Here is a 14904-nt window from a genome sequence, read left to right on the forward strand (position 1 = left end):
TTGTATTCCTCTCTGACTTTTCCCCCCTTTTAACAGTCGCTTGAATCTCTGTGTGTCTTTGTAGCATTTTAGCATCTGTTGGCAGTTATTTTGTGTCTATTTGTAGTCATATAAGTCTCTTTGCAGTTATTTTTCTCTCTGTATTAATTTTGTGTCTCTATGTGATTGTTTTACCTCTTTTTGCAGTCATTGTGAATGTCTTTGTGTCTCTTTGGAGCTGTTTTGCATCTCTTTGTAGTCACTTTGAGTCTTTTTTAGTTCGGTACTTGTCTCTTCAAGTTCAAAAAGGCCATACAAGTAAACATTTAAAAAGTACAATGCACATGAAACATTCGCGATGCGTTTTATATAATGAATGAAGGCACAAAGTGGGTTGTCACAGACAGGCACGACCAAGAGCCAAGCACGCTGCGTTTGCACACACTTGCACACGCGCACACACACACACAAGCCTGCCAAAGCCCCCTCCAAACACAGTCACATGCTTAAAAAATTATCATGCATCTCCTCACTCCAGCACATCGCAACTGGATGAAGTGAGAGACAAAAAGCTTGAGAAGGAGGATGCTGTAATTAGACACAGAGAAAAAGTAAATGAGGGAGATTGGGAGGAAAATGTCAGGAGGAGATTAGTGATGATATTAACCAATCATGTTATCTGCTTATTTAACATATAAAGCACATTAGCACGAGAGGAAATAGAGCTTTAAGCTGTGCAAATCATAAGATGGAGCTGTAGATGTATGTAGGCTGCCACTATGCAAAATCTGTATCAGTAAGAATATGTCCTTACCTATTTAAAATGTGTACAGTATATAGTTGGAATAGAATATTTAATAAATTATAGATAAACATCATTGTTTGGTCTTTTTGGCTTTTGTTGCAACCAAATGTGAAAATCCTCATAACAAACAACAGTATGTTTTTTCTGCATGTGTATAGCACCTATATGTTGCTTTTATTAATTAATGTCCCTGCAACCATAGTCAGTGGGGACTGTACACCTAAGTCAGTTTCAATGACAAAATAACATTAATAACAAAATAAAAATGCATGGATTCAGATAAATTTAAGCAGCGATGACACTAAAATCACGAATAATTACACAAAAAATATAATGTAGTAATATTTGAGATTTCTATTAGCAACAGAAAATTGACAAAATATCCAATAAAACAAATACGTGACATCAATCTTTTTCCGGAGTCCACAAAAAATACTGCCTGAGAAAACATGACTAACACAAACACCACATCAAGTGAGTCAAGACTGCTGGATTATTTTTTTTTTTGCCAAAAAATAGCATCAAAACCGAATGGAGACAAACAGTCGCATAACAGAAAAACAAGAATCTGGGAAGTTCTCTGTTTCAACTAATGTAGGATGAAATAAACTACCTGTTTATTCGCCACCAAATAAGCCATTTGGGGTAAGACTCTACAGCAGCGTGGGCGTATACATTTCTAACATAAGTGGCCTCCGGGGAAGCAGAAACCCCTGACGTTGGCAGTGTTACAGCCATGCTTTGCACATGGAGTTATACAAGGACACCTACCTGTACTTGAAAAAGTATTGCATTAAACCAGGGAGGAAAAGCAAGGGAGGGAGGGAGGAATATGAGATGCAAAGTGGGTGACAAAGATGGGGGAAGAGCAAAGTGTGTTCCTGTCCAGATGGAGCCTCTGTGGGGATTTTTGGACTGTGTGTGTGTGTGTGTGTGCGTGTGTGTGTGTGTATGAAGAGTAATGATTCTGGTCCAGCGCCATGTGGAGGCTGAGTAGGTGGATTACCTACTCTGGTTCAAAAGGGAAAGTGATGAGTAGGTGGATTTAAGGATTCTGACAGAGAGTGGTTATCATGATGACCGCAAAATGTCAGAATGCCTGTTTGGAGTAAAAAATCCAAACCCCCAAAATATTAAAGATACAACTTTGCAGATTTTCATGAAATTCTGACACAGGTCTTGATACCCTTTATGGCCCACAGTTTTTCAACAATGCACATTTAAAGTGTTTACATTATGTATTTACCTGTTTATGTAGTAGTTTTCATTCTTAGTGGCACGGTCCGCCATTACTGCGCAGAAATCAAAGTATATACCTAAAAACAAAAAGAAAAGGAATGATGAATGTAATTCAGGGTTGATTTTCATGCTTGTTGCTACCAACAGTAACCATGGATGTCACCAAATCAACAATAGCTGTAATGTTGAGGATTACCAACTTTAAAGGATAATTTAATACCCCCTGAAAGTCTTCAGCCCATACGCTTTATATGAGGATGGATGATGTGTCTCCAATTACCTGTACAACAATTAAGCTAAAATATCCCAGATTTGGTCACTGACATCTTGCATTGGTGATGTTATTCGAAGCAGCAGAGTGTGCGGCTGTGGTGGAGTTCCCCCATACATCCGTCCAACCAATGATTGCAAGCACACCAACCGGCTCACACAGCTGTCAGTTATGATGTCAAATCCCCTTTTTATAGCATCAAATAATTATCACGAAAATGAATACTTGAACACACAGCAGCGGGATAAGAACTACCTAAAATGACACAAATCGTTCTGAGAACTTTTTTTTTGGCATGTACTTCAAGTTTTCAGTTTTGCCCATGTCACATCTGCAAACATGGAGGGGACAGGGTTTATGACCTACACTGAAGCCAGCCATCAGGGGGTGATCGAGATGATTTGGCTTCTTTTTTGGGGAGCTGTCATATCATCCATTTTTATAAACAGTCTATGGTTAAACCCTGACAAATTGTAGCAAAAAGTTTATTTGAAAGGAAATGGTGGTTGTGTCATTTAAGAACACAACCTTTTTTAGAAATATGGTGGGTTAAATTTGGTTCAGTTGAATTCAATCTAAAGGATTTTTTGGCATTGGAAATATACCTTTACAAAGCAAAAGCATGTGGTTGATACCTCTGACACCACCACAAAACAAGAGAAAATGTACCTTCCTGTTGCACACCATTTCACACTGTTTCAAGGAATCATGTTGTTCAACCCCAAAAGTATAGCAAAACGGTGAAAACTGTTTCAAGATTGCACGTACCACAGGTGGTGGTGACATTACTGTGTGTTGTATAAAATTCACAATAACTGTAGCTCTTGTAGTATGAAGCAAATCTTGCACATGTAAAGGAGCTTCCTGGTTGCAGTCTCCACAGTAAAATCTTATTAAAAGATAACACACCATGAAAAAAAATATTACTTAATTTCCACTGGGACCATTTAATCAATATTTACAAGGGCTGCAAAACCCCGGCAGAGCAACACTTCATTTTGTGATCAGCAGAGACTTCCTGGGAATTTGACATAGAGATAAGAAGCAGCTGAATATCTGGTTGAGCTTTGAAAACCCAATGAGTTTCATTTTTAGTTTCGAAAAAGGAAAAACGCCCCCCCATAATCCAGAGAAGACCCACCACATTTTGTTTCTAATCACTGAAGGAAGCAACAGTCAATAGCTTCTTTCACACATGCAGTCTGTCCCTGAAATGTGCCCTGCATGGGGTCGTGTTTGAATGGGTGCAGAGACTTATATTCAGGGAAATTTGTACCTCCAATTAATATGTTCCTTTGGCTGTATTGTGAATGGAAGCAGAAAAATTGCAGGGACAAGCTCATAAAAAGTTACGTCAATCTGAAGAAAGACGCTTTCATGTGGAGCAAGAAAAGCAATCACAAGACTGCTGATGACATATGAATCAGCAATGTGTTCACAGTTTTACTAGATGACCAAAAAAACATCACGTCTTGCAAACTTATTAAAACTTAAAACTTAAATTAAATTAAACTTATTAGCTTTTCGTGGCACTATCCTAGCAGGAAACACACTGATGTTTGGTAAAAAAAAAAAAACGCTGACTGCAGCTGGGATTTAAAATAACTGCCACTCTGACCATCCTGCTAGGATGATTTAAAAGGGAAAGGCCGTTTAACTGGCATGTTATTTCAATGAGTAGGTCCTATGTTAAGCAAGCGAAAGACGTTTTTGGTCAATGGAGTCTGTTGGCTTTGACAAGAGCATAGATGAGGAACTAAAGCCGTTAACGCCCTCCCCATCAAAATGGGATGTCTTACGTCAACATAAACATAAAGTGATGAAAATACTCTCACTATAGATACACTTAAACAAATATAATTTTTTTTAGGTGGGACTTTTTTAGGTGGCAAAAATACATTTTTCTGCTGCCCCCATCCACAGCCACTTCAAAAACTCCAAACTGTCCCTTTAAGTCACTGACGAGTGATGAGTCAGCAAATATCACAACAGTAGTTACAGATACTGCGCAGCAATATCTGCAATCCCTAATTAGCGTGAGTCAATCCATTTAACCGTTCAAGAGGATAAGACACGACTGAGCGCCATTTGTTCACGCGATCCTCTCTTTTACTAATAGAATTACAACTCAAGTCCATCACTGGCTTTGCTGCTCGTGCCAGAGAGACACACTCAGCTGGCTGGTGTCACACAATTTAGAGCTAAACCGAGACAAAGACCTGTTAACCTCGTTACCGTGCGGGTGCAGCCTGCTGTGTGTGAGAAACTGCATACTGTGACTGTTAGAGCAGAACATTAACCCCTTCCACACTGACATTTTACCGTCATGCTTCTATTGGGTTGAATAGGAAGGTCAAAGATTTCTTGTGTATTCATTTATGTATTCAGTGTAATCTATAAACATGTGATGGATCTACTAGTGAGCCTGTGGATGCTGAGGAGTTTAAAACATGCTGTTCCAACACAAAAAGCATTCAAGTATCATGTCTGTAAACCATCTTGCAGTTTGGTATCTGCACCTTGTTATGCAATATGCAACAGGCTTAAAGGCTTTTTTTTGTTTTTGCTACATGTCTCACACCTGCTACGGCGCTGTAGCTTTAACAAAACTGCCTGTCACAGTCAGTTTCTATCTGCTTTTGGCAGCCTGTCGAGTGTTAATTTCTTTCTCTGCGCTCCCAACATTTCTCAGAGGCAGCAAACGGCACGAAGACGTGGGAGGAGACACAAATTCAACGTGTGATTCTTACACATTAAATCCCGGTTTCATTTTGTTCTTTTTTAGCACCTTAAACAAAAGGTATCACACTCAGGAACTGTCTTTGTTTTTCTCACTGAACAGCGGCAGTCTGCAGCACTGTGTGAGGAGAACATAATGCACAGGGCGCTCAGATAGGACTAGATGTACTGTCTGCAGCTGGGATTTAACCCCTGACCTTCCAGTTCCAGTATAACCTCTCTGACCACCAGGCTGACAACCTTCAGCACATATCATCCACAGACGCAGGATGATATTCCATGTTGGATTACCAATCCCTATCTAATCCATAATGTTCCATCTAGGAATGGACAGATTGTAATCCCATGTAATCCATGAAATGGATGGACCAACAAACAGAGAGTTTGCCTCTTCCTAAATGAACTCTCAGGCCGTCATACTGCACAAACTACTGATGTTCATGCTAAGAGATGAAACAGTCCATTAGTCCACAGTTTATTATGTCACTGCTGTTGCTGTTCTGGTTGGGTTTAGCGTCTGTGACACTGGGGTAACATGTCTAACAAGCCGCAGGTCATGTTCAACAAAATCAGTTGTTTTTGGTGACCTGTTGCTGTTCCTCCACTGGAGCCAGTGCCACGGAAAGCAGAGCAGCTCACATGATTAGCGAGTAAAAAAAATGACCATTTTGTCAATGGAGTCTGATGGCTTTGACAAGAGCATAAGTGGAGAACTGAAGCCGTTAACACTCGACATGGAAACGGGCTAACTGACAGTAAGCGAAAGTTAGTACTCTAAATACTCTCAATATAGCGTACACTTAAACTGATATAAATATTTTTTGTGGGACTTTTTGAGGCGGCTTAAATATGTTTTGTTGATGCCCCTGTCCACAGTAGTGCATTGCTTATCTTTTGTGTCGGTACTTCTGTCTGCTTCTCCAAAACTGAGCGTGTTGACTCACATCTACTGTGCGTATGTAATCCACTAACTATGGATATTCAAATCCGCTTCAGAAAATCTGAACTCTCTCTTTAATGGCTCGTCAAATCATCACAGGCCCACAATAAAATCAAGACCAAAAGATATGATGTTGCATGACTTTTGTCTTGAGGGGAAATAGCAGAGATAAATGGAATGTTTTTAAAAAACCTCTCATACCGTAGTTATTCCAATTTTTCCTCCACAATTTCTCATCACATCTGTAAAAAATGACAGTTTCATGACAGCAACCTTGAAAAGTAAGGGCCCAAGGATGTGACTGCGTCTCTTTTTGTCAGCAGACGTGTTTTGGAGGTGTCTTGGCTGAAGAAATGGGACATAAGGAACGCAGGGATTGAGTAAAGAGCAGGCGACAGTCGACAAGAGCGGAGGAGGATGGGGGATCTTTGTAGAAATGCCACTGAGAGGAGGAGGGGGGGAGTGCGAGGATGAGAGGAGGGTGAGAACAGAAGATGACAGAGGCAGGGAGAAAGAAGGCAGAGTGAGAATTGAATGTGACTATTTTAATATACACAAAATGGAGACAGAGATTACACAGCAGGGATGGACATAATGAGATAGACAGATGAAATGTGATCAATTAAAATAATATCACACAGATTATAGTTCAGAGTTTGAGTGGGGAAATTGTGAACATGAAGCAGACTGGCAGGTGAATTTATCAGGCAAGTTGCAGAAACACTTACTTGAGCTTGTGGGAAAAGCGTGGACTCCAGAGAGGGGCAGGCAGGGCTCGAGGTCAAGGAGGAAGCAGAGTTGGCGTCAGGCAGTCAGACAACAGAGCAGACCAATCCAGTAGGAGCAGGCAGCTGGATCAACGAGAACAGGTGGGGAATCAATGTACCATCAGACCATAAACACCAACAGCACTCATACGGAGAAGTTACGCTCAGCGGGAGGCTCTGAAGATGGCAGGAAGACTGGCGATCTCTCTCGATGGAGCGGACGCAGTATAACACCGCACAGCCACAGGGAGATGAGAACCAGGAAGTGCACAGGCAAAACTCGTGGTCAGATAGAAAGCTGTTAAGTTTACCAGGGCAGAGACGAGAAGAGGTGGTCAGAGGCGAGGCGAGGCGAGGCGAGGCGAGGCGAGTCGAAACTAGGAAACCAGTCCAAGGGTGAGTGCTGGAAGGTCAGGCATGGAATTGAAGACAATTTGGCAAAGAGTGAGTGGAGTGAGGCTGCTTAAATCCTGGCTTTATTGGAGATGAAGAGCAGCTGGGAGCACCAGGTGGAGATGATGAGGCTGATGAGGGGTGGAGAGAGAAGTGGGGCAAGTAAGTGGACAAAATCCAACAGCAGCAGGAGCGAGGCAGAGCAGCCTGTGACAGTGGTTAGTTTTCAATAAAAGTACTTATTTAAAGCAAAACTATGAGGTTCATAGTTTTGCTTTAAATAAGTACTTTTGTTACCAAAGTACTGTCACATACGTCATGTCAAATATGTCACTAGCGTAGTATGCTTACGCATACAAGCATACTGTGCTGCGGTATTAAAAGAAGTGACATTGACTTTGGGACACAAATGCTAGTCTCCTGGGTAAAATGTCGGCTTAAACCAGCAAAACACTACAACATACAGCTGAAGTAAAGACGGATCAGTGCTGAACGACATGGTGGTATAAACAGTGATGCATTTCACATACTGATATTTTTCAACTTTAAACAAACAAGATATGTTAATCAGTTATTTTTAAAGGGGCTTAAAGGTGTAACTTCATTACCTGGACAGCTGTATCCCCTTTTCCAGTCTTTATGCTAAGCTAAACTTACTGCATATTGGTTTAAAATCAGTTTCAATCATCTTGAATTAATAGAAAACAAAGAAAAAAATGCAGACTATAGAAAATGAATCTATCTTGACAGGCATTAAGAATAAATCAAGTCAATAGGTACGTTTCCATCTTTTTTCATTCATTGTCAGTTTGCACATAAGAAACCTGAGTGGAAATGCAACCCCCCCCCCCCAAAAAAAACAAAAAACATTTTAAAATATTACAAAACGTTTTTATATTTGCAGGAGGAGGAGAAGTTGGTGCATCAATAAAAGGTAAAGGTGACTAATTAAAGACGTTACATAAGCCACTACGAGCTCTTTGTTGCACAGCTCCATGTGTTTTCTTTGCACTGTAGTTTGCCGTCTACTTAACACTTTCACTGAGTGTGATGTCCACTAAAACACGTGTTATGGAAATACAACCTTTTTTTTCTTTTTCACAACTCGATGAGTAGCTCTGAGACACAACAGATGACTCACAGAGTCTCCCAAATCCTCAATTTACTCTTGACTCATATCCACACCTGCTGCACCCCAGGGACAAGGCTCTGGGCTTTTCTCCTTGAACTATTGCTTTTAATTTGCTCGGGAAGGAGAATGAAACAAAGACGTATACTTTATTTTTATTCCAGTCACTGAAGACTTAAATATTTTTCTTGTGGAGTCTGGAGAGCACTTTTAGTGTGGGAGGGTTCGCTCTCACAGCAGGTTTTGCTACAGCTACACTTGAATTACAAGAGTGTGTGAGTGTGTCCTTGAATGAAAGAATCTTGTGTCAATTCTCTGCACCTCGTCTCTTAAGCTAATAAAGACAGAAACGAATCACATTTTTTACATCTGAAAATTATGACTTTAATAAAGATTTGAGGTTTGTACACGGCACATTATGCAGAACAATACAACACCGTACAAGACGTCGGACATACAGTATTTATACAAACAACAACATGAAAACAGACAGATACCAATGCATATAGTGAAAAAAAATCTGAATTTTCATGTAAGAAAACATTGCCAATAGAGTTAAAAAGCTTTCAGTTCCAACAGAATAATGCCACACCACTATCAAAAAGCCCAAAAAAAGCTCTGACACGAGCTGAACAGACACCAGGCATAATATTATTAATAACACTGCAGACTGAGAGGCATCTTCAAGACACTATTAGGCACAGCAAGATGGTTTTGACCCGATTCAGCATCAGTGCTGCGGTATGGCACAGAAGTCCTGTGTTTTCGAATGTTTTATCAAACCTCTTAAATCTTAAAAATCCACCTGGGAATTCACATACTGACGCTCAATTAGTTCAAGATTATCTCGCAGTGTTAATTTCCCACCAGGATAATAAATCAGATGATTTGTTTACATGGGCACAAACACCCCGTCAGGCACTTTCCACTAAGGATTACTTTTGATGCAAGGGAGAGCTGGTGTTTTTTAGAAATTAACGGTGAAATGGACAATCTGTATTAAGGATCACGTCTCACACAACAGTGGACAGCAATCATCAAAGAGATTAGATTTTCAGAAACATACCGAATGCTCTGAGGCATATAACAAACAAACGGTACAACTCATGCATGGAATGTAGGAAGGTTGGAAGAGCTGGAGGTTGTTAATTCATCAAACCACATTGTTGAGTGGTTGCATGTATAAAATTGCAAAGAGGAAACAGTCAGTATCTAAGAATGTTAAAATGACTGTGAGTATGTTATGTTAATTTGAAAATAACATATGCATGTTTGAAGGTTGAATTTAAAGAGCATAAAAGGCTTGTTTGAGATGAGCCTCGAAAGCAGATGAGAGTAGTTCATTGCAGCCGGGGGGGGCAACCAAAAAGCGAGCTGGAACAGCTCAGACGTGGTTTGATTCGACTTGCAAAGAAGAAAGTAACTGCAAGTGGATGCATTACTGTATGGAGATAGATGTGATTAACATCGTCAGTGGCAGTATCAAAATAAAAGTATGATAGCATTTGCTGTCTGATTACTTCACTTTATAAATCACTTATACTGTGCAAAATGTATTTGACATTATTAGTTTTACAGGTCCACTGTATAATATTTAGGGGGATTTTTTTCACTGAAAAAATTTCAAAACTTTTTCATGACCTTTCAAGGACCAATATGTTTTTTCTAGCCTTACTTGCTGAGTGTTTTTCAAACATAATAGATTCTTAAACTTTATTCTATCTTAAACGGCAAATTTTAAAGTAACAAAAACACAATTCTTATTTTTTAGCGATTATACGCTAAAGAAAACACTTCTATTAAATTTCTGCCAATTTACCCTCCCAAATCCCACACACTAGGCCTTCAAATAAGGATACAGAAGACAAAAAAAAAGAAAGTACAGAGATAGAATAAATAAAAGCATAAGAATAAAACTAAAAGCAAGATTTTGGCTACGACCTGACTGCAGACAAATCAGGTTTGTTTCTCAAATCAGATGTTTAAGACAGATTATGTCTACACCTTTATTTGCAAGCGATCAGATCAGATTTGTGTCTCATGACATCACCAACATATGTGCATGGGTTGCCATGGTTGCGACATTAGCATTAGTAAGTATGTAGCGACGTTGATGACGTGGTTTTCCGTGTTGTAGAATGAGAAATAGAGGTCCGTCATTCGCCTGCCGAACACCTGTGCTGTTGTTCTCCATGTTGTCCACTGTAACACTCTCCTTGTGGCAGCGGCGGTTCTGCTTTGCACTTCCATCTCTTTGGATTTGACGTTGTCGTTGTGCATGGCTTTCAAAGAATCTCCAAAATCTGATTTGATTAGCCAGACCGTCTGGACTGAGAGGCATCTGTAGGAATGTGAATCGAATCACATTTCAAACCACCTCCAAATCGGATACGATATGCAAAAACTGCATTTCAGGTGGTTTTTGCGGTCCTGACTTTCTAAAATGAATTTGGATACAATCCTGATCCATGCCAAAAAATGGGGTAAACTAGGTAAAAACTCCCAAAGAGCCCTCAGCTCGTCATTTATCTTCAAGCATTTTGCTTCTGCAGCTTCTGGAGAGAAACAGCGGTGCCTCGCTCTCAAAGCTGCATGCGTTTTCATCCCGCAAGATTTCCACGTCTCACACTGGTCGAGCCTCCAGAGCAAGTCTGACAAAATGACTAACCACGATGCAATACACTCAGCAAGACGGGGTTCGAAATAGCGCAGAATGTGTTGGTCTGGTTCATCTCAAACAAGCCTGAAGTGTGCGACAAGATTAAGTCAAAAGATTAAATCAAATTTCCTTGATCAGAGCAAAGACTTTGACATTGACTGACCCTGAAGTTTGCACAGAGTGACATAAATGGGGCAAAGAGTTGTCCTAAAAAAGTGTGAAATGCCCAAAGATGAGTAACATTCTGGTGGTGGTGGTGATTTCCTTAGGGAGTAAGACTTTTTCTTTTTTGTTCAGTAACTTATTTAGAGACCATCAGGCCTTAGAGGACAAACACAAAGGCAGACACCCACCAGCCGTGGAAGCAGGAGAGACTGTCCTTTTTTTGTGAAACTTTTGAGCTGCACAGTGCAGTGGCAAGACTTTACAGGTACATGAACACATCATGCAGAGGTGAAAACAATGTAGCATCACTCCTTAAAAGTGCCCGATTTATCTGTTTTTTCCCCTGTCCTCCCTGTTTCCTTTCTCTTTCATCATCTACCCCTTGCTGCCATCTACTTAACATTCCCACCACTTTCTTCAACACTTTTCATCACCTTACCTTGACTTCCAACTCTAAAGCTGTCGCAGCCCTTAATTAACTCCACTCCAACCCGGCTGCACTCATGGAGGGATTTCAGCTGGCTTTACACAACTTCTGGCAGCCATAGTGGAGGTCAACGGCTCTTCGGCTACAGCAGAGGGACACACTGAATTTCTCGCAGCTCGGCGGTCTCAACAAAATAAATGCAGTGGTCGTTTCTGCACAGTTTTATCTTTGATCAAAGGAAAGTTCAACATTTTGGGAAATACATTGCTTTCTTGTTTGGTAAGAAAATTGATATACAACCCGATCACAAGCAGCCGGCTAACTGAGCTTAAGCATTAAAACTGGTAACGGGGAAGACTCTAACTTAGCTTTGACCTAAGGTAACACATTTCACCTACCAGCGTCTCTAAAATTCACAAGCATTTGACAAGCAATATCTTCTTTGCACAGTCTGCAAAAGTAATTTCTACATTTAATTTTGTACAGATTAAACAAAATTCAAGATACTGTGTGTTAATTAGTGAGCTTTGGAGGAGCTGGTAGACAAAATTTGTTGAATTGTATGTATTGTAGTGTTGTCACAATCAGTGTTGTGGAGTATCTAGTTACAGTAATTGAATTACAAAATAAATGTAATCAGTAAATATGTAATCAATTATTGTTAGGTCACTAATCACATGTCACTTGATTGCAAAGGGGTGACATGAAAAAAATTCAGTAAAAAGATGATTTGTCAAAGAAAACATCAATTCTATGGCGTTACATCTTTTCATCAAAGCGCAACATTCATGCACTTTTGTTTTTAATTTTTTTCAACCGTTTAAAACATTTGTAGAAAAAATGTTAAATGTAATTTAAATGTAAATTGTGCCACTATCACTGCAGGAAATGTAAGTTTCATTACTTTGATGAAGCAATCAAAATCACAAAACTTATTACATTTTTAACAGGGCAAATAGTAATCTGTAACTTATTGCATTTCGAAGGTAACCATTTCAACACTGGTCACGATACCATCATTTCTGATTTTAATAGAATAACTAAAAAAATATTGATATTCAATATTATTTTTGCTAGGCGTAACATGGTGAAAAATTTACATCGAGGCAGAATGACGAATAAACATTAACAATAACGAGTGAGAAAGCGCCACAGAAAATGATGCTATGATACTAGTATAACTGATACTGTGGAAATGAGTACTGAATCTGTTAAAAATATTCAGATATATGTAACAATAAATTATATTTTTGACAACACTACTTTGGAAAAAGCTAGGCTAGCTGTTTCCCCATTTTTAGTCTGATGCTAAGCTAAAATAGCAGCTAACGGTAGCGTCATATTTACTAAAAGTGAACTAAAGAGAACGAGAGTATTTCCCAAAATGTTTAAAAGTCCTTTAGAGGACAGATAATAACATTTTGCTAACTAGCTGATGATACTAGTTTTTGGTAAGCAAACCATCATTGTGTCTTTACTTGTATGTTTTCTCACTAATCAATCGCTGGCAGAAGGTTTTTATTGTTATTTTAATTTTCACATATTAGTTGCTTTCATTAATTAGGCAGCCAGCTAGCTAGTTTGCTAAAAAAAAAAGCACAGAAGAGCTAGGACTATAGACTAAATAATTTAGCTTTGCCTGAATCTGGAGATAAATCTACTTTATTACACCAAAAAGACAATAAGCTGCATCAAAGTGAGGCTTGTCGTAGTGTGTGCATTTTTTCTATGGCCAGGAGGCGTGTTCATGTGTCTAAGGAGAAAGAAATTCTTTGTAACTAAGGTCAAAATGTCAGATAGGCTGTGATGGCCATTCATTTTATCTCCAATTTTTAGTTTGGCTGCACTTTGTTTCAGAATCAGATGGCTGCAGCTAGAAGCGGCTGCCACAACTTTCCATAGACATTGCATGGCCACTGTTTGGCGTATTTTCAGTGTCAGTATATATATATAATTACTGATCAGTAACTTACATAATGTGATTTGTGCTCATACCGCATTTGTATTGATGAGAAGTCTCATCTTATATTGCACAATTGTTCTGTGGACCTCCATGATGGCGTCGGAAGTTGTTGCTAGAAGTGTGAAGTAACTGCAAAGCCGCGACTTACATCATATATTTATACACCATAAATTTCCATTTTTTTACATACCTATCAGTCCACATTGAGTTGTTTAGAAAATCCTATAGCAGAATCCTACCTTCATGAAAGGGCTACAACTTTATCCCTCCCTGCGCCCTTCTTTCACTTCCCCCATCGGTCATTGAGAATTCCTGTTGTGTTTACTACAAGGCTCCCCCGGGTCCTTGGTCGCTCCACCGTAAACCTCAACTCCGTTCTCGGTCCAGGGGGCCACGCTGCCCTGGTTTACTTTGCCGCAGCGGGCCAAGCTGGCCACCTGGTTGGAGGACAGGACCCGGTCCCAGAGACCCACCTGGGACAGCTCTCCCACCAGGGCCTGGGATGAGTCAAAACCTCCACCCAGAGAATCCTGGAGAGGAAGACGAGTGAAGTGAGATGGATTAAAGAGAGAAAAACACTTCAAGGTTACTTTTTTAAGTGTTCCAAACCATCATCTATCATTATTATATCTGCCTTTAAAAATCCACGATTGGTCGACCTCTAATACACACTCATGCTCAGCTTGTTTTCCTGCCGTGGGCGAGACTGTGGACTCGCTTTTGGGAAGATGAAGATGTGATAAAAAATGACCAGTATAAATGCAGGATACTGAGCAGACGCCATCTGGGAGGCCTTCTTTGGCTGTGAATGAGGGTCCCCTAGGCTGTTAACCCTGTGGCTTATTACCATTATGCACATACACCTTATCCGAAAAACACCACAACACAGCACACCTCTTCAACACATTCGCCAGCAGCATGCTCCAAACTAAATTGAATTTGTAGATTTACCGTGTCTCACTTTCACCAAGGCTCTCCGAATGTTTCATGCTTTTATTTACTACTTTTATTTACAACTCCCGGAGAAGTCGGTAAGTGAGTAGAGCCACAGCTGCAGTGGGTAGTAAACTCTTATTTGCTTGCAGCGCTGTAATCAGCAGTCTGAAGGGCACACCAAATTAGATTTCTTTTGAAGTAGTTCCCTCTAAACTTCATTCATTCAGTCTTTACCGGTCTGCTGTGCACCTTACATGTTATTGACTGGTTGTTGTTGTTGTTGAATGGATGGATGTGTGACGCTACGTTTGTTATATGCATGTCTTGGCTGTACATGAATCACCTGCTTTTTTGTCTCCAATGTCTAGATCCACTCCAGGCAGCAGGAGAGGATCAATTCATCTGGATTCTTCTCATGCACCGTTTCTGCTATATAGCTCCTTGTCCTTTTATCCAGTGATCCATGATACATGCATGCAACCAACACGTGTT

The 14904-nt window shown here is 40.0% G+C and overlaps 1 protein-coding gene and 1 long non-coding RNA gene across 2 annotated transcripts in view; both read right to left on the reverse strand.

The window, feature by feature from the left end:
* Positions 1-437: 437 nt before the first annotated feature.
* On the reverse strand, positions 438-6828 carry LOC148186517 (uncharacterized). Its single transcript, XR_015779663.1, has 3 exons — positions 6702-6828; positions 2031-2100; positions 438-567 (listed from the first exon to the last, which is right to left on the reverse strand). It is a non-coding gene; the product is annotated as an uncharacterized LOC148186517 (long non-coding RNA).
* Positions 6829-9947: 3119 nt separating this feature from the next.
* Positions 9948-14904, reverse strand: part of nptxra (neuronal pentraxin receptor a) — a 28823-nt gene continuing 23866 nt past the window's right edge. Inside the window, exon 7 of the mRNA XM_042504450.2 lies at positions 9948-14006. Within this exon, the coding sequence (XP_042360384.2) occupies positions 13776-14006 (231 nt within the window). The 3' untranslated portion in view covers positions 9948-13775. The remainder of the gene's footprint in view (positions 14007-14904) is intronic.

Source organism: Plectropomus leopardus, chromosome 18 (assembly GCF_026936395.1).
Source record: "Plectropomus leopardus strain MGB_pleo_1.0 chromosome 18, ASM2693639v1, whole genome shotgun sequence".
NCBI classification, from domain to species: domain Eukaryota; kingdom Metazoa; phylum Chordata; class Actinopteri; order Perciformes; family Serranidae; genus Plectropomus; species Plectropomus leopardus.